The 18,003-nt window shown below is 37.5% G+C and overlaps 3 protein-coding genes across 6 annotated transcripts in view; 1 reads left to right on the top strand and 2 right to left on the bottom strand.

Moving 5' to 3' along the window:
* Window positions 1-2,103, bottom strand: part of clcn3 (chloride channel 3) — a 56,100-nt gene extending 53,997 nt beyond the window's left edge. For all 4 annotated transcript variants that reach the window (XM_084109655.1, XM_084109651.1, XM_084109654.1 and 1 more), the window contains exon 1: window positions 1,950-2,103. The gene's annotated coding sequence lies outside the window, so the exon portion shown is untranslated. The remainder of the gene's footprint in view (window positions 1-1,949) is intronic.
* Window positions 2,104-3,084: 981 nt separating this feature from the next.
* nit1 (nitrilase 1) lies at window positions 3,085-10,899 on the bottom strand. The gene is made up of 6 exons (XM_084110389.1): window positions 10,580-10,899; window positions 9,483-9,713; window positions 9,301-9,404; window positions 7,906-8,042; window positions 5,242-5,367; window positions 3,085-3,669 (listed from the first exon to the last, which is right to left on the bottom strand). Exons 1-6 carry the CDS (start codon window positions 10,636-10,638, stop codon window positions 3,409-3,411), a joined length of 918 nt encoding a protein of 305 aa, XP_083966515.1. The 5' UTR covers window positions 10,639-10,899; the 3' UTR covers window positions 3,085-3,408.
* A 489-nt stretch (window positions 10,900-11,388) lies between these two features.
* pfdn2 (prefoldin subunit 2) lies at window positions 11,389-17,272 on the top strand. The gene is made up of 4 exons (XM_084109237.1): window positions 11,389-11,510; window positions 11,977-12,065; window positions 13,120-13,243; window positions 16,525-17,272. Exons 1-4 carry the CDS (start codon window positions 11,439-11,441, stop codon window positions 16,711-16,713), a joined length of 474 nt encoding a protein of 157 aa, XP_083965363.1. The 5' UTR covers window positions 11,389-11,438; the 3' UTR covers window positions 16,714-17,272.
* Window positions 17,273-18,003: the final 731 nt, after the last annotated feature.

Here is an 18,003-nt window from a genome sequence, read left to right as displayed (position 1 = left end):
TTGCCTAGGTGACTGTTGCTTAGAGATGAATCAGCGTTTTCAGATTCGCATGACCAGCACTTACTCAACATGCCAGTGAAGATGACAGATGTACAGCAGAAAAACATCCTGTAATACGGTGTCGTTTGGACATTACATCTTCTACAATGATCAAAAACTGCAATATAAACACTCATGTTGAGTTTGTAGCGTATTCTCTGCTTTGACTGCAAACATCTGCCAGCGTCTGCTGAGATCACAGTCAACACTACTGAGAAATGGGTTATCGGCACATGCAAAGTGACTCGCATACACTCTTAAAAACAACCCAGTTTTGACTTTCATCAATAGTTCCATGCAGAATCGTTCCATTCCACAAAAGGTTCTTTAGAGATTTAGAATGTTCTAATTAGAACTTTTCACTGAAAGGAAACAAAAATGGTTCGTCTATCGCTGCGAAACCAAAGCCTAATGGAAGCTTTATTTTAAGAGGGAAACTGATCAGTGAACGGCCCTCTTCAGAAGTTCCTCTCAGCGCCGGAAGACGTTTGATCACGAAAGAGGAATACGCTGGTATTTACTGCTGACATCAGACATCTTGTTTTTAGAAGGAAGCAGACAGATCGTCACACCGGAGAAGCATGGCATTATACATTAAATGGCTGAAATAATGTGCACAGCCTTTCTGTTCAACACTTTTGGCATCTTTATGCCAATGAATAAAGACAAAAATGTCAATGTGGCACGTCACCACCGGCAAAATGAGATTTCAAATATAATTTTACATGCAACTTAAAAAAAAATAAAAAATCTAACTCAAAATATATTAAAATTACTCTAAATATTAAATAATAAAATATACACTAAAAATAAAAATAACGAATGGCAGTGAAAAGCAAACAGGTTTTTAATAAGGATTATTATTTTGAAATTCTTCAAACAGAAGAACAAAATTCAACTTTATATCTCGCAATTCTTACTTTATTTTACGCAATTCCAAGTTTATATCTCTCAATTCTGACTTTATAACTCACAATTTTTTTTTTTTTTTTCACTGGTATCTAAAATGTTGGTGTCATAACTGCGTCTTTTCCAAGTTTATATGTCAATTATAACTTTATAACTCACAATTACAAGTTTATATCACGCAGTTCTGTCTTTATAACTTGCAATTTTGAGTTTATATCACAAAGTCAGAATTGTGAGATAAAAAGTCGCAATTACCTTTTTTATCTTTTATTTCTGTGGCGAAAAGCAGCTTCCATAGAAAGTCATACAGTTTTGGAAAGACATGCAGATACTCTTTTTTTTTTAGTGAACTTTTCCTCTAACAAACTCATTAGAGGAGTGCGCCAAATTAATACTCTGCATGTGATGTTGGCAGAGTACAAAGCCAAAACAATGTGTTTCTGTTCACAATGCCAAAAGCTTAATTCTGTGTTTATGAGAAACATTCTCATGTCTGAAGGCAACAGGGCCTCAACATCATCAGTGACACGCATGTTAATGATCAGAGTCTCAGCGAACAGAGTCACCGGAACACGAGCACAGTTTGAACAGAAACTAACACATGTTTCTGAGAGGCACGTACAGCCTGAATATGTGTGTGCAGCTCCATCTTATGAGCACAGAGATGTACGTGTCGTTTAAACAGACACATCAATCTACAAAAGCTCAAATAAACCCACAGCATTCAATAAAGTAGCGGGCTGACAGAAAAGCTCACGCGCATCTCACACTTCTATTCAAGGACCGGATGAAAATAACACTGTGAATCCAGTTCTCACAATCATTAAAATACACATGCATGGGTATATTAGTAAAACAGCACACATGAACCAGTTTGCATGGAAATCCAGATCAAAATAACTGCCAGCTGCTTGTGAGCGAAGCGTTTGAAGTGAATGTGATGCTGTGGTGATGAGTGACAGTCTCGCGCTGTTGTAATCGCACAGATGTGACGCTCTTACCTCTGCAATGCCTCGAAACAACCTCTGAACACACGAATCATCCCACCAGCACAAATAACACACACAGCGACATGTTTCCTCTCAGGAACGGGCTGTCATCCTGCTCTGGTGATGCTTGTTTTGGCCCATTCCTGTCACTGACGTGTTCACAATCACTTCCGGTTTCCCTTCCGCCTCCTCCATCATCAGAGAGGAGAATCAATAATGTGACTTTACATGCAACTTACTAGATTCATAATGTAAAAACAACAACAACATAATAATCTAACTCAAAATATATTCAAATTACTCTAAATATGAATTCAATAATAAAAGATATACTAAAAATAACGAATGGCAATGAAAAGCAAACGGGGTTTTAATAAGGATTATTATTTTGAAATTCTTCAACAACAAAAAAAAGAACAAAACAGTAGTATAATATAACTTCTGATAATAATCTATGTTGTGGTATTACAATATATAAATGACTAATTTATTATAAAATAACATAATTACATAATAAAACGAATGAAAACAATAGATCAATAAAAAAGGGAAGTTGATAAGAATCATAAATTGTAACAAAGGTAAAAAGTAATAGAAATATATAATAATAATAATTACCTTAAAAATTAATAAATTGATTGTACATGCAACCTGCTAGATTCATAATATAGAAAAATTATTAAGTAAATTACAATAATGCTATTTTGAGAAATAGTAAATAAATTATAATAAAATAAAATTAATGGCAGTGAAAAGCAAATGAGCAAGTAATAAGAATAATGATCAAGTAAAAAAGTATATCGCAAAGTTTAACTAATTTGATGATAATACTATATCATAAAATATGACAAAAAATATGTAATTAATCAAAATGAAACAAACAATGGGGCAAAAAGAGGGTAGTTAATAAGAAAAATAAAATGAAATAAAGATACATATATAAAAACAAACAATTTATTCTAAAATAATAAAAATATTATAGTATAATAATAATAAAAATTGCATTAAAAAGCAAAGTTTCAACATCAGGATTTCAATTTCAATTCATATGACCATATAAAACTATATGCTTAGAACCCGAACATGCTTGTTTTAAAGTAAAGTACTGCTGTGATTCGCCAAAGACAAAGAAGAAATAAAGGCATGATGGTACATAACTTTCTCTTTATTAAATGCTTGCTCTCATATATCTCTTAAAGAGAAAGACATTAGGCCTAATTCTAGCCCATATGTCATGATCAGTTCGAGACTTTCACACGGTCTTCCACTAATGCCTGAAGCGCTGCAGTAAAACTGATCAACTGGAGATTGAGGAGAAGTTTCCCAGTGGCACCAGAAACACAACGACAGTTTAACAGGACTAATGAACGCCACAGTGGTCAAATCATTCATCCAACCCGGGTCCAGTTTATTAATAAGTCAAGAATTATCATCACTGTGCATCAGTGTGTATTATTCATAAATAGGTGTTTCAGTCCAAGCTGCAGTAAAAGTCCTTCTCTCTGCGGTGCTGCTGCACTGGCATGTCCCTCCTGATGTCCCGTAGCGTCTGCAGGTCGATCTGCACCAGCGTTACGCCCACATCTGACCCCCCGCAGTCCCCGATCACCCCCCCCCACGGGTCCACCGCGAGAGCGTGCCCGTATGACGCCCGCCGGGAGTGATGAGATCCGACCTGAGCCGCCGCCAGCACGAAACACTGCGTCTCGATCGCTCTCGCCCGCAGAAGCACCTGAGAGAACAGCGGGTTCAGTGCGTCTGCTGGCAACAACTTCACTGTGAGAATACACTTTCATTTACAAGCTTGCAATTCGATTCAATTCTGATCTTAATTATATAAATATATATATAGCAGGTAGACAGATAGAAAAACAAAATACACTACCCAGCCAAAAAACAAAAAGGTTGCTGTTTGGATCTAACTTTATATGTTTGGCAACAGTTCTTATATCCCTAAGTTATCAATGTAACAGCACAAAACTTGTCGCAAAAATGGATGGCAGGCGCTACGAGTAATGTTTGGTTAAAGGGGTGGTATAATGCCCCTTTTTACAAGATGTAAAATAAGTCTCGGGTGTCCCCAGAGTGTGCATGTGAAGTTTAAGCTAAAAATAAGCAACAGATCATTTTTTATAGCATGTTAAAATTGTCCCTTTTTGAGAGTGAGCAAAAACGCACCGGTGTATATGTGTCCCTTTAAATGCAAATGAGCTGCTGCTCCCAGCACAGAGGGCGGAGCTTCAAGAGCTTGTGTGTGTGTGTGTGTGTGTGTGTTTGTTTGCGTGTGTGTGTGTGTGTGTGTGTGTGTGTGTGTGTGTGTGTGTAGCTCTGACATACTGGGAACTATATTCTCAGAAGGCGAAGCCTTGTACGAGTATATATTCGCCTTCTGAGAATATAGAAGATGGCTGTGTCTCATGTGACCTTGTTATTTATACACGCTGTGACTATACAAATAATAACATGTAAATAGGAAAATGTTGGCGTTATTTTGTAAATTATTAGGAGCAGTATGCTAGCTGGAGCCATTTACCTCCAGTCTTTGTGCTAAGCTAGGCTAGCGGTGGGTGCGTCAGACAGAGTTACAGCACGCACGGAGATGAGAAGGGTGTGTATGGACTTATCTAACTCTGGGGGATACGCTGAATAAGCTAAAGTTTTGTTCATGCATCAACTGAAAACAGATTACTAGGATTTAAAGGTGCATTGTGTAATATTTAGGAGGATCTGTTGACAGAAATGCAATATCATATACATAACTATGTTTTCAGCGGTGTATAAAGACCTTACATAATGAAACGTTATGTTTTTATTACCTTAGAATGAGCCGTTTCTATCTACACACACCGCGGGTCGCCTTACATTGACATGTTTCTACAGTGGCCCTAAACGGACAAACCCGTTTCGTTACTATGTTGTTCTTCGTGCAAAGAAGCTAGCTAATGTTAGCGAATAAAACACTGACTCAATGATGAACAAGTAACAATAATATTCGCAATAACATGTCGTTTTACTGAATAATAAAGTAAACATAATTTCTTAATTGATCTTTGTAAAGAAACCTCATTGCTGAACTGGCTACTCTCTGCTGTCTCAGACGACGACATCACTTCCTGTCGGCCACTGTAACTTCTGTTGGGTGCAATGCGTAACCTCACCACTAGATGCCACTAAAAATCACACACTGCACCTTTAAGAAACGATATCAAAATAAGAAGCAATTCAATTCGAGAAATCAGTATTTTCAACCCAGTCCTAATTAAACAGCTTCTGTAATGCCAGAATGAATGCGCTGATGAAGCACCTCCCAGTGCGCGGCTCCGGTGGCCACAGTGAAGGCTGATGGGAAGGTCAGGATCTCGGCTCCGTGTCTCTGCAGCGCTGACGACAGCTCAGGGAAACGCAGGTCATAGCAGACGCCCAGACCAACCTGCAGATATCAGCACAATGGCACAACTTTTGTTTAAATCGGACTGAATTCATTCCGCTTGATGAATCTGAACACACAAACGCTAAACACGTGATCGGGTTGATGTGCGTGATTATATGTCACAAGCTTCAAATTGGATTTTTTTGTTTTTTGTTGACATGCGTACACTGCACGAATATACGGAGTTTCCCGCTGTTTGCACATAATAACCATTCTCCTACATTGGTTCTTTATTTGTTTTAAACAGCAGACTTTAATATTTATCCATTTCTGGTCCAAATTTGGAGTAAATATGAACTGTTGTGCTGCTGCTTATATTTATAAGGCTTTAAAAATGCCCAAAAATGGTCGTCTCAACATAATGCAGTTTTTGTTATAATAACAATTATTTAATGACATAAGTAAAAATATAATAAATATGTAATATAGTGCTCAGCAAAATCTCCTCTCTAGCTATTTTTTCTATTCAATTAACATGGTCATTAAACGTACAGTATGGGATTTTTTCTCCACTAGGGGTCGCTAACCTATTTACAATAACAACAATAACAAAGGCGTAGTTTGATGACGCAACATTTGCTAAGAATTATGGATCTTGTCGTCAACGTCAAGCCGACCGATCTAATAATGTTTATGGATGACTGAATACATCGATGTTTTTGTCATGACTGTGATATGAAGCAGTTCGGGATTGCTAAGAGACAGCTATCAGCTCCACACGCGACGTGAGTCCCGCGGATATAAAAGTAATATGGACATTTCATTCTACCAAACTACACGCAGAATCACTACTCACAGGTCAGTTTATTAGACAAATTAAACTTGTGAGGTAACGCAGCGCTGTTTCACTTGGTCTAACATTACACTAGCACACTAAACTGCATTTGAATGTGTTGAAATGTAACTTATGTGTTAGTCTGTCTGTATGAGACTAACGTTAGCAGTAACGTTAAGCTAGATCAACATTAGAATAACATACAGATCATATTCTGACATTTTATCATTGTTGAACTTTATAACATTGATTAGTTTTATGTAAATGTGCTCACCTGTTTAATAAAGTACATGTAGGAGCGGTCGAAGTCTCGGACGTGGAGCTCTCGTTTATATACTGTCTATGGGAGCTCTAGGCATCTCGAAAACACCGCGCTGATATTGATTCTCGTTTTAGTTCTCCTTTTTTATCCAAAGTCTGTTTGCCATGGTCCATAATGTATGAACGAAACAACAACAGCGTCCAAATAGACATTGCGAACTACAGTGGTCCACGTCTGTCGTCTTGGTTACTATCAGAGGGCTCTGGTTCATAGCTCTGGTTACCATGGCAGCACGAGCGGAAACCAGGGACAACGCGGATATGACGCCATTGACTGCGACAAAACGGAAATAAAGACACGGTCCGTGTCTTCGAATTAAAATATTAATTTCTCTGGATTTAGAAGTTAATTGGAACTGTCGGGATAATGTAAATACACAACTTTAAAAAATATATAACATAGGTATAGTGATTTTTTATATTTTTAAAGCAAAAAAAATACATATTGTGCCTTTAAATGGATTTCTTGAGGTAAATGTAACGTTATGTGACATAATTGTTCTCCTGCTGTTATATTGACCTCTTTCCGTGGTTGAAAAACACTAATTGGTCGATATTATGTATACTTTCGGTAAGTTGTAGGCTACTGCATCTTTAAATAAAAAAGTAACAGGTGATCGGTTCACGTGCACTTGAACTGAGGCGCTCAGCGATCTGTCACGTCACATTTACAAGCGCCAAACGTATTTTTGTCTGAATTTCGTAATAAAATTGACGGAATCTAAGAGCTGAGAATTAGTTTAATATTAAAAGTACCTCTTTGCTCCGCAATTTTTCTGTGCGTGAGAAAATGGATGTGTGGCGTGAGAGCGTATGAAAAGTGTCAATTGCGTGAGTCTCACGCTGAATGCGTGAGAGTTGGCAGCCCTGGTGCATAGTTCACCGAAATTGAAAATTACTGTGTGAGAAAACATTCAAGTTTTCAGAGTTTTAGAGTCAGTACTACATTAAACTACTATATATAATGTTGAATATAATGTATAATAATGAAATGGGGGAATATTTGTGGGTCATGATAATGCCGAATATCTTATGTTACCAGTAAAAACACATTATTTTAAATATATCTAGTCAGTGACAGAGTGCAAATATATTCATCTAAAATAATTCTGTTTTCAGCTTCAGAATCATGAATATTGTTATTCTGGTGTCTCTATTGTCCTGTGCATTGGGTTATCAGCACCAAGCCTATTCATTTACACATCCAATGAACTTACCAAATTTATCATTTTAAATCAACAGTACATTTTTTGTTAACCTTTTACCATATGTCTTGGAGTATCGCAATAATATCGTATCGGGAGTGCAGTATCGTGACATGTATCGAATCATGACGTGAGGGTATCGTTACACCCCGATTAACGGATTATTTGGTTGCATGTAAACGTACAGTATCGTGTGAGCATGAGAATCAAGCCTGTGCGCCGTTCCTGCTGTTGTACCTTCCCGATGGGCGTCTGGACCGGCGGGAGCAGTCGAGGTCCCGCTACTGTGAAAGCGCTCTCTTTAAGAGACACACCTTTACTGGTCAACTCCACATCAAACAAATGAGCCTTCCTGTAGACCGACACGACCTCACCTGAGCGCAGGAACACACACACACACACACACACACACACACACACACAGATCGTATTATACATGCTTCTACTTACAGTGTCATTTCATATATCTGACTGCAACTATTATAATACATTGCATATACGTGTGGGACGCCTTATACTGGTGACAAATTCCTTGTATGTTTTGCATACGGTACTTGACCAATTCAGATTCATACCACTTAAAGGGATAGTTCACCCAAAAATGAAAATTAGCCCATGATTTGCTCACCCTGAAGCCATCCTAGGCCTAGGATGGCTTCAGTGTGAGTAAATCATGGGCTAATTTTCATTTTTGGGTGAACTATCCCTTTAAGACATTTTTTCACACAAAATCACATTTATTATAATGAAACTTAAGCCTATATTAGGGACGCTCAATTTTTTTGCATTGTGATATTTTCAAGACAATTACGCATATTTACCCATATTTTGTTTTTAAATAACTTGATCTTGCCATGAGAACACACTGATGTTGATGTGGAAATAAAAATAATTAAATTAATAAATAATTATTACTGTGATGCAGAACATTTATAAAATGTATCATTTAATGGTAGAATTTTCTGTATTTAAAGATAATTATTCAAAAATATTTTTTGAAAGAAATCACTGTATTACAGTATTTTTCTAAATAAAATATTTTTTAAAATCTCTCTAATAATCAAATGAAAATGAATAAAAAATAAAATAATAAAAAATCTGAAACAAATTTTTTTTTTTTTCATTGTGAAAATATTTTCCTATCAATTAATTATACTTAAAAACCTAAATTATTGTATTTAATTGTCATAAAATATTTTGATCTCGCCATTAAAACAGGAACCAATGCTCATATAGAAATAAATAATCATAACTGTAATGCAAAAAAAAAACAATATTTATATATGCAACTAGTATTCCAATATCATAGTAATATAATTTAAACATCATTGTAGTATTCTCTACTTTTAATTTATAAGAATCATTTTATAACAGTATTTTTATAAATAAGAAAATATAACATATTTAATATTTATTTAATATTGTTTACTAATTAATAAAATATAATAATTAATAATATAAAAACCACCAGTAACAAATCACCTCATCTGAGAATTACAAAAAAAGTCAGAGTGCAAAGATTGTAATGACCGTAAAAAAAGGCTTAATTTTGCATTTTGATTCTGGGGAGAAATATAACTAGAACATGTTTTCAGGAGATTCACCCAAAGAACCACATGTAAGACTAAGTACCTTGTCCGTTGATGATGACGTGGCTGTTATAAATGCGGCGGTCTGTTTTCCAGTCATGTCCTCTCTCATGAAATCCACCCAGAGACAGCCACAAGTCCAGCTTCCTTAACCACAGACAAGCACCTCATCAACAACGACTTCTGGATCATATTTGTTAGTCACTTATACACCCTTTAACCAACCTGGCCAGGTGTGTGTAGCGGGTTATGATGTCACCGTCCAGACTCTCTGAGAGCGCCAGCGTCTCCTCGCGGCTCGAGCCGATGTAGTCGAAGCCCTCCGGCAGGAACACCATACTAGCCCCGCCCTCTTTGGCCTGCTCAACCAATCGCGTGCAAGCGCTGAAGTTGGCCTCTTTGTCAGGGGTGGCGGTCATCTGACAAACTGCTGCCACAGGAAGTGATGACGACATCCTGACAAAACAATCATTTAATAATCAATCATCCTGATAGCACGTTCATTTAATAATAATAATAATTTAAAAAAAAAATTACACTTATTGTGTTCTGTTCTGTTTTGACCACAGAGAAAGGATCACAAGTGTCACCCCCTAATAGAGAGGTTCACCCAAAATGAATAAATTATTCACCCTAATGTTGTTCCAAATCCGTAAGTCTTTCATTCATCTTCGGAACACAAATGAAGATCTTTTTGACGAAATCTGGGAGCTTTCTGTCCCTCCATTGACAGTTATCACTTTGAAGCTTCAAAAAGTTCATAAAGAGATCGTAAAACTAATCCATTTGAATTGAGCGGTTTAGTCCAAATTTTCTGAAGAGACTCGATCACTTTATGCGATGAACAGATTGAATTTAGGCTTTTATTCACATATAAACATTGAACGAAGCTCAAACATGATGCGTAACACGAGAATGAATCTCATTGGTTCTTGCAGAAGCTCAAACGTGATGCATAACACGAGAATGAATCTCATTGATGTTTTAGTTGATGAGGGTGAATAAATAATGACAGAATTTTCATTTTTTGGGTGAACTAACCCTTTACTAAATACATTATTCCAAATATTGGTTAGACTCAATATCTCAATTGCGCCTTAATATGGACACAAAACATAACTACTCAGCAAAGTGACAAGACTAGTCATTACGGTCTATTTATTTTGCGATTACAACAAATAAAGTAAAAACTTTTATTTATACCTAACATCTCGTTCATCAGAACGTCATGCACATTTAAAGAACAATAAAGAGGATGTGGATTAAAATGCAAGACCTTGAGAAGTGTTATATGACACAAACCAGCATGCAGAAACACTCACCTGATCTGTCCTCGCACAGTCAGCAGAGCAGCCGCGAGAGAAGCTGGGAACAGACGCATCGGCAGCGGGTGAATGAAGCTCGCTGGCTTTCTGTGGATCACAGCTTGCACTTTGAGCCCGTTTCATCCACTGCCAAGCCAATGACTAACTGTACAGCTGACATATTAACTCCGCACGACCTAACTGGCTCTTATCACAGAGTACGAGTGTGAATTAAAAGAACAACCCTGTCATTTGCATTATATTATAGTTTATGTTTGGGTAAACTGAGTGTCTTAATCCAAAAATAATACACTATTAGAAGGACAGAGGTCTCGTGTGGGCGCGGCTTCACTGTCAGGATGTTGCTTCTGATTGGACTGTTACGACGTGTCTAAATAATAATTTTCATATTTCAATTACTTAATGTGTAATTATCAGAATCACAATCATGATCTATTTATCAGTATCATTATTCAGGTGTAAATTATTAAAGATAATTACATTTCTCAGCGCGAAGTAGGAAGGACCAATCAGATCGCTGTAAGATTATATCTATTTATTATTTATCTATTTATTTTAAAACGAGATTTCCAATATATAAATAATAGAAATCTACAAATTTAAAAGATTATATTTCTTCTCATATATATATGCCCTCGATAGGACTGAAGATTTGATTTCGGTCCAAAATTAGCGCCTCTTGTGAAAGAACAACATCATATTTTTCATAAGAAACTGGTATCAGAAACGAGTAAAAATATATGGTTGGTATTTTGTGTTTGTTTGTTTTTAACATCTGCAATTTCAGACAGGAATGTTCTCGGTCAGCCGCTCATGTGACCGTTAGGGGTCCTGACTCGTGCGGTTGCAGTTCATCATGGCGGCGAACAGTAGCAACAGCACGAGCGGTAAAAGCGCTGGAAAGCAGTCCGCTCCGTCTGCCGAGCAGGTAACGGCGAATTGGGTTTATTACAGTAACACATGAACATTTAATCCTCGCTGCGAGCGAGTAACGCGGCGGGACAAAACCAGAACACTCCTCCTGTAAACAACAAAGCTGAATTCGCCCGACGCCCCTCATTGTAATGCACGAGTTCAGGTTTTGTCGCGTGTATTTGGGATGTGCGGTGTATCGTAGTCGGTACAGACTGAGACGCAATGCAAATGAAGATGAAGGAGACTGTAAATTCATGAACCATCAAATCTGTGTAGTTCACGTTAGGCAGAATGTCTCCACCCATTAGAAACTAGTACATGCCCTCCTGTCTCTTTAAGGAAGGTGCATCGTGTGTCACTATTCCTGTCATGGGACAGAAACTACTGGAGTGACAGTGCGCACTGCTTAACAGTGTCCTACCTTATTAATAATATCACATGCCTGCATTATTGATGTGTGTGTGTGTTGTGTGAATCAGGTGGTGGCGACCTTCCAGAGGATGAGGCAGGAGCAGCGCAGTATGGCCTCCAAAGCTGCAGAGTTTGAGATGGAGATCAATGAACACAGGTGTGTTTTAGAAGTCGCTTTTAATAAAGGTGTGATTTCTGCTCCTCCGGAGTTATGCGTTGGTATGAAGTCTTGTCCATATTGCATCTTATGATAAATGATAATGGTCTTTTCACAGACTCTGATGACACGTTTCCATTAGAGATGCACGATTCTGGATAAGTTGAGAATCACGATTTTATTGTTTCAAATAGAGATCGCTAATCACAGACAACTAAACAAAATAACATGCAATTTACTAGCGGTTCTGACAAAATGGTAATTGCTGCAGTCGATTTAAAAGGTTTATTTCAAACAAATTATTGTTTTAAAAATCAGATTGTGTGAATGATTCAATGACTCACTCATAAATATCACTGGATGAATCAGCGTTTTTTTTAACGAATCTCTTGAATTAATGATTCAATGACAAACATTTTTAACGGTCACTTGTCGCCACCTACTGGTGTAACAATGTAATCGATACAATCTTTATTTGAAGCGTCAACTTACTTTCAAAAAGATGATTTGCTCTATTTTATATCGCTATCGTAGACAGTGTTTTTATACTTAATGTACTTCTGTGATAATATGAATAATTTATAACAATACTGTGTGGTTGAAAAGATGTTTGTGAAGCTGTTTAATGTTCTCGGTTGTCAAAGGTTTAATAAACACAGGCGAATCGCTGTCGTTTAGGAATAAGATCGCATGGGTGTTTGAATCGCGATCGCCATCTTTTAGCGATTATTCACACAGCTCTAGTTTCCATAGTTATTAACCTCGTAAATCTAGCATTTAATAAACATTGTGTACATTTATAACACGTTACATTGTGTTATATTACTGTTAAATTACAGAAAACTAGCCTGAGATTCTGATTATAAAAACAAAAGTCTCACTACATCCCAATCCATTGATTTTTTTATGTTATATCCCAAAATGCACTTAAGAATTCGTAGCTGATGATTTTCCAAAAATGTGAAACCTCATGTTTAAAGCACTTCCATATTTGACCCGTTGTGCTTTAAAGGCAGTGTTAGTTGTTTTAACGCTCATCACTTCCTCTTCACAGCCTCGTCATTGACACACTAAAGGAAGTGGATCCCTCACGGAAGTGCTTTCGTTTAGTCGGCGGTGTGCTCGTGGAGAGGACCGTCAAAGAAGTTCTGCCAGCGTTGGAAAACAATAAAGAACAGGTATGAGTCTCACAGGCCTTGTCTAATACTAATGCGGTTTCGTTTGAAAACGCATCTTTTCGTTATTCATGAAAACGAAGCTTTTTTTAAACACTCTCCAAAGTGGATACATTTGAAAACGCTGTTTCCGCGTTGTAGCGTGGACTGTCGAAACAGAGGTATTTGAAAATGATGACGCACGTTCAGTCATGTGACGCATAGTGCACCAATAGATGTTCATGTTTATACCAGTATTGTGCCTGTTATGTGCTATTCACTTTCACACTGTTGCTAAAATATGTTACTTTGCACACTCTTCATATCACAGTCCTGCAGATTAAATTACTCACATTTGCTGTCCTGCGGCAAAACATATAATGGTGATTGAATGCGACCTGGACTGCATCTGTGAATGAGGAGATATATTGCTAAATACAATGATCCTGTCAGAAGAATTGCGCGATAGCTTTATTATTAATTTTCTGTCTGTATCATCTCAGTGAGCTTTTGTGAGGTTTAACGCATGCGCAGTAAAGGTGAATTCAGCGTTTTCAGGCGTTTTCCAAAAGCTTCTCATCCACACTGAAACGCCAGAAAGCGCCTGAAAACGCTACTGTGGACTAGCCTGGCTCCGCCCTCCTACATCCGCTCAATTTTCATTTTCCTTCAGTACGTCGTCTGGGTTTGCGGTATATTCGCGGGTTTTCTCCGGCAAATTTTTACTTGTCCAATCAGCGAACAGAGGGAGTGGCTGAGAACGATGACGTTGAGGTCGTGCGCTAGTTTGAGTTGTAGTTCAGTAATGGCGGCGGAGAAAGATGCGAGCGAAGCCATTCGGTCCGTTGTGGCAACGCTGCCGAATCTCCAGAAGTTAAAGCCGGAGCAAGAACAATCTTTTCTGAGTTTTGTTGGTGGCCATGATGTTGTGGCCCTCCTCCCCACGGGGTTCGGGAAAAGTTTGATTTTCCAGCTCGCTCCGTGTCGTAGATTTTTCCCTAAACCTAACTATCTGGGCTGTCTCCAATCGACATTCCCTAACGTCTCCAATCGACGTTTAATATATAGTCTACCTAACTAACTTGCTTCCCTAACTAGCTTTCTTCCTGTGCAGGAATAATCGACAAACAGACCTTAGCAAATGTCCTCTAAATGCTTTAATCACGGCCAGAGGATCTCTTGAGCAGTTCTCAGGGAATCTCCCCATAGAAGAAGCAAGGCCGGAGGATCTCTGACAAATTCCATTGAGAATCCCACCAGCTAACACGAATACAACAGTTTTTATAGAATAAGGAGGTATGGCAAAAATGTCATGCTGCATTACATAATTTCCCCACAATTTGATTGGTTTTCATAGACAAACCCTTCTGTTACCAGCTAAAGCAAACTTTGTTTTACTGATTACTTCATTGTTAATCACAAGGTTCAAATTTAGTCTTCTGTCTAGTTTCAATTCCCAAATGTGTTATTTATACACTCGCACTACCAAAGTAAAAGGGGTATGGCAAAAATACAACATCCAACATTCAAAAACACAGGACAGAACGTTTTAGTACATTGTGTTTCAAAGTGTTAAATGTTTGGCCTGAAAAAGAGAAGTAAGGTTAGATGTTAGAGCAGGGGTGGGCAAACTACGGCCCGCGGGCCACATACATAAACATTAGGCTGTTTAATCCGGCCCGTCGAGTATTTAAAAAATGGTCTTAAGATCGCATTCATTTAGCCTTTTTCTTGCAATAATTTGCGTTTTATATATATATATATATATATATATATTGCGTTGCATATATTTGACAATCGGAATATCAGATATTTCATGCCATAGCTAACAAATGTAAAAAAGGAAAAATGACATAAAAGCAGATCATCCTTCATTCAGTGCTGTTGCGGCTGCGGTGTGTCACGTAACAAGCGATGACGCGTCACCATGGAAACCAAACAGACAGCGACTTAAGCCATAGACTTGTTGCACGTTAATGTTTTTTCCTTTTTTGGAAACTCACAGAGAAAAAAATGTTTGGTAACCGCTTGCATGCCTGTTTAGTTTTTCCTTTGATTTGTCTGCTATTTATTTCTTTGCTCCTCTGATTTGTGGATGTATCCTGACTGATTCCGTTTACCGTCCTTTATCGCCCGGCTTTCGGCTACGCTCCCCTGTCTGCCATGTACAGAACCCGGTTTTGTTCATTAAATGTTCTGATCCGCCTTTGTTTTTTATGTTTTATTTTATTATTCTTAAAATAAATTTGTATATTCGTTTATTTTGTTTTTTCCCCACAAATGTATGACTTTTGGAAGTGCAAATTGATTGCCATATGCAGTTTTAATAAAGTTGAATTAACGTAACTTTCTGTCATTTTTACTCTTCTAAGTGTACACTTGCAGGTGTTTTGTTTCTAATTTACTATTAGGCCCATTAAATAATAATAAGTATAAACAATATTTAAAAAGTATAGGCTATAATTATTAGGCATCTGACTAATTAAAAATTAACCTCAAAACATAACATGCTAAATGGCGGATATCTAGCATAAAAAATTTATTGTCAGAATGTCGTCTCTCAGTTGTTGAATTTCGCGCAGACGTTGCCACAACGTAAATGTGTTTGCTCAGCCCGATCTCATGAAAGTGCGAATACCACGAATTGTATTTGTAGTGCTTATGTTACGCAGTTTTCGCGTGCATATGATACGCACTTTATGGCGTGTAATAGGCACGCACTCCGCACCCCTCATCCTAACCAAGGGGTTTACAGTGCGCAGCATATGCACGCAAAAACAAACAAACATTTTTGGCGTATAAATGGCAGAGAAATAAAATCTGTGGTATAGATACGCACTTTCATGAGATCGTGTTTCATAATCTGCTACTGGGCCGGCCCTCTGTCAAATTTTAAAACCCAGTGTGGCCCTTGAGCCAAAAAGTTTGCCCACCCCTACATGGTTAGTTTAATATACAGTTTACTATTTTATCTATTAAAAATCCACCACACTCCGTTAGTGGTGAATGAGTTGGCTAAGGCGAATGTTAGCGACGCTAAGCTGATACATACATCACGACCAAACATTAGCGATTGGTTATGGCAGATCCAGAGTGGCTCTGGGCAGATCCAATAGTTTTAAACTTCAACAGAGTACCCACCGCATTCAAGGAAGTTAACGCTTGTCAATGCCAGACTCTCAGTAGAACCAGGCTAAGTGTGGATGGAGAGCGTTTTCTAATGTATCCGGATTAATGTAGATGTAGCCACAAATGTTTGCTTGTCATAAACGATGCATTCTCACAGTTTCTCTCTGTCCGATCAGATCTCGAAGATCGTGGAGACGCTGAACACACAGATGCAGTCTAAAGGACGGGAGCTGACGGAATACCGCGAGCGCTACAATATCCGATTAGTGGGAGAAGACGAGAAACAGGGCAAAGCGGACGCCAGTCAAGCCAAAGACAGCGAAGGAGGAGGGCCTAAAGGTGGCGCCGGAGTGCTCGTCTCGTAGTGTAGCGCCGCTTAGAAAACGTTGGCGCTTTAATATTTGCGGAGAGACTGAGTTGGCATGTTTACGTTTAGTCTTACAAGTGCCAGTCGTAACACACGAAAGAGAGTGAAAGTCACATTTTGTACATTCATTAGATTAGAACATAAAACACTCTGAACGTTCATTTCATTCAACAAGTCATGTCAGTGTCATTTCTTTTTCACTGAGTGCAAAAACTTTTCCCGTCATTTGCTTTAAAGTTCCATTTATGGCAAATGAATATTCAACAAAACTAGACTAAACATCCATTTATCTGTCATGACTAAATGGACTGCATAAATCCACCATACTCAACGGTTAGACTTTCACTGCTCGAGGAAAGAAGTAATAGCTAGTGTTTGCAGAAAGAAATGAGTGTGACGACCAGCGACTGTCTCGTACCGTGGATCTCTGACTGTCGACCGCAGATCTACTCCATCGTTAATCATGTCACAACTGTACGTCTGTGGACGAAGCCTTATGTTTGTTTTGTTTTTGTGGTTGTTTTGATTATTGAATTAAAAATACACAGTTGAGCAAAGTCTTTTCAGTGTTGTGTGTTCTGTTTGTCACTAAATTCACTTGGTGCAAACTACATAAAAAGGGTGCTGTTCACCATCAGTTATTAACTTGTATGAATTCAACTGATTATAATTAATTATCAAATATTAATTTATTTTATTTTCAAGTAAGATTGTATTATTGCAATAGTAATGTATTTTTATAGCGTTAAAAATAATAGGATAAAACTATTCAAATTGACTGGGTTTATAAAAAACTGCGAATAAAGTTTGAGTTCACTTAAACGCTAAGAAAATCAATAAAATATTTGTGTTTGTTTTTTATGAGATGTTTATATATTTTGACTAAATTATGCAGCCCCATACTGTAAATAAATTACATTAAGAATAAATACATTAAGGTCGAATACACTACACTACTGAAACAAGATACTTTTTGGGCTGTGAAATTTTGCTAATGTGACCACATATTTAGACATTTTAAATGTAAAAAATGTTTATTATGATATGCACACATTTAAAATGGGGTTGAGATTATGTATATTTTAACCAACTGTAGATAAAACTGGCCTCACGAATTGACTGGAAAAAACGGTCATTGGATTTTTTTAAATAAATATGCAATCAAGTAACGGTTTAATGTAATATTTTAAAATACAGAAATCTTACCATATTTATATACCATTGTACGTGCATGAAACGATGTATGTTATAGAGAAATCGCCCACAGGAGGTGGGTTTATGTAGCAGT

This window comes from Abramis brama (assembly GCF_963993115.1).
Source record: "Abramis brama genome assembly, chromosome: 3".
Classification (NCBI taxonomy): Eukaryota; Metazoa; Chordata; class Actinopteri; order Cypriniformes; family Leuciscidae; genus Abramis; species Abramis brama.
The sequence above is the reverse complement of the archived record's forward strand: the minus strand, read 5'-3'. Positions and strand labels throughout refer to the sequence as shown.

Bases quoted from the DNA above. Each gene is read 5' to 3' on its own strand.
- pfdn2 (XM_084109237.1), top strand. From the start codon at position 11,439: ATGGCGGCGAACAGTAGCAACAGCACGAGCGGTAAAAGCGCTGGAAAG. The intron at 11,511-11,976 runs GTAACGGCGAAT...TGTGTGAATCAG, and splicing joins CCGCTCCGTCTGCCGAGCAG to GTGGTGGCGACCTTCCAGAG. The intron at 12,066-13,119 runs GTGTGTTTTAGA...TCCTCTTCACAG, and splicing joins ATGGAGATCAATGAACACAG to CCTCGTCATTGACACACTAA.
- nit1 (XM_084110389.1), bottom strand. From the start codon at position 10,638: ATGCGTCTGTTCCCAGCTTCTCTCGCGGCTGCTCTGCTGACTGTGCGA. The intron at 5,368-7,905 runs GTACAACAGCAG...TGATATCTGCAG, and splicing joins TCCAGACGCCCATCGGGAAG to GTTGGTCTGGGCGTCTGCTA. The intron at 3,670-5,241 runs GTGCTTCATCAG...CTGTTCTCTCAG, and splicing joins CCGGAGCCGCGCACTGGGAG to GTGCTTCTGCGGGCGAGAGC.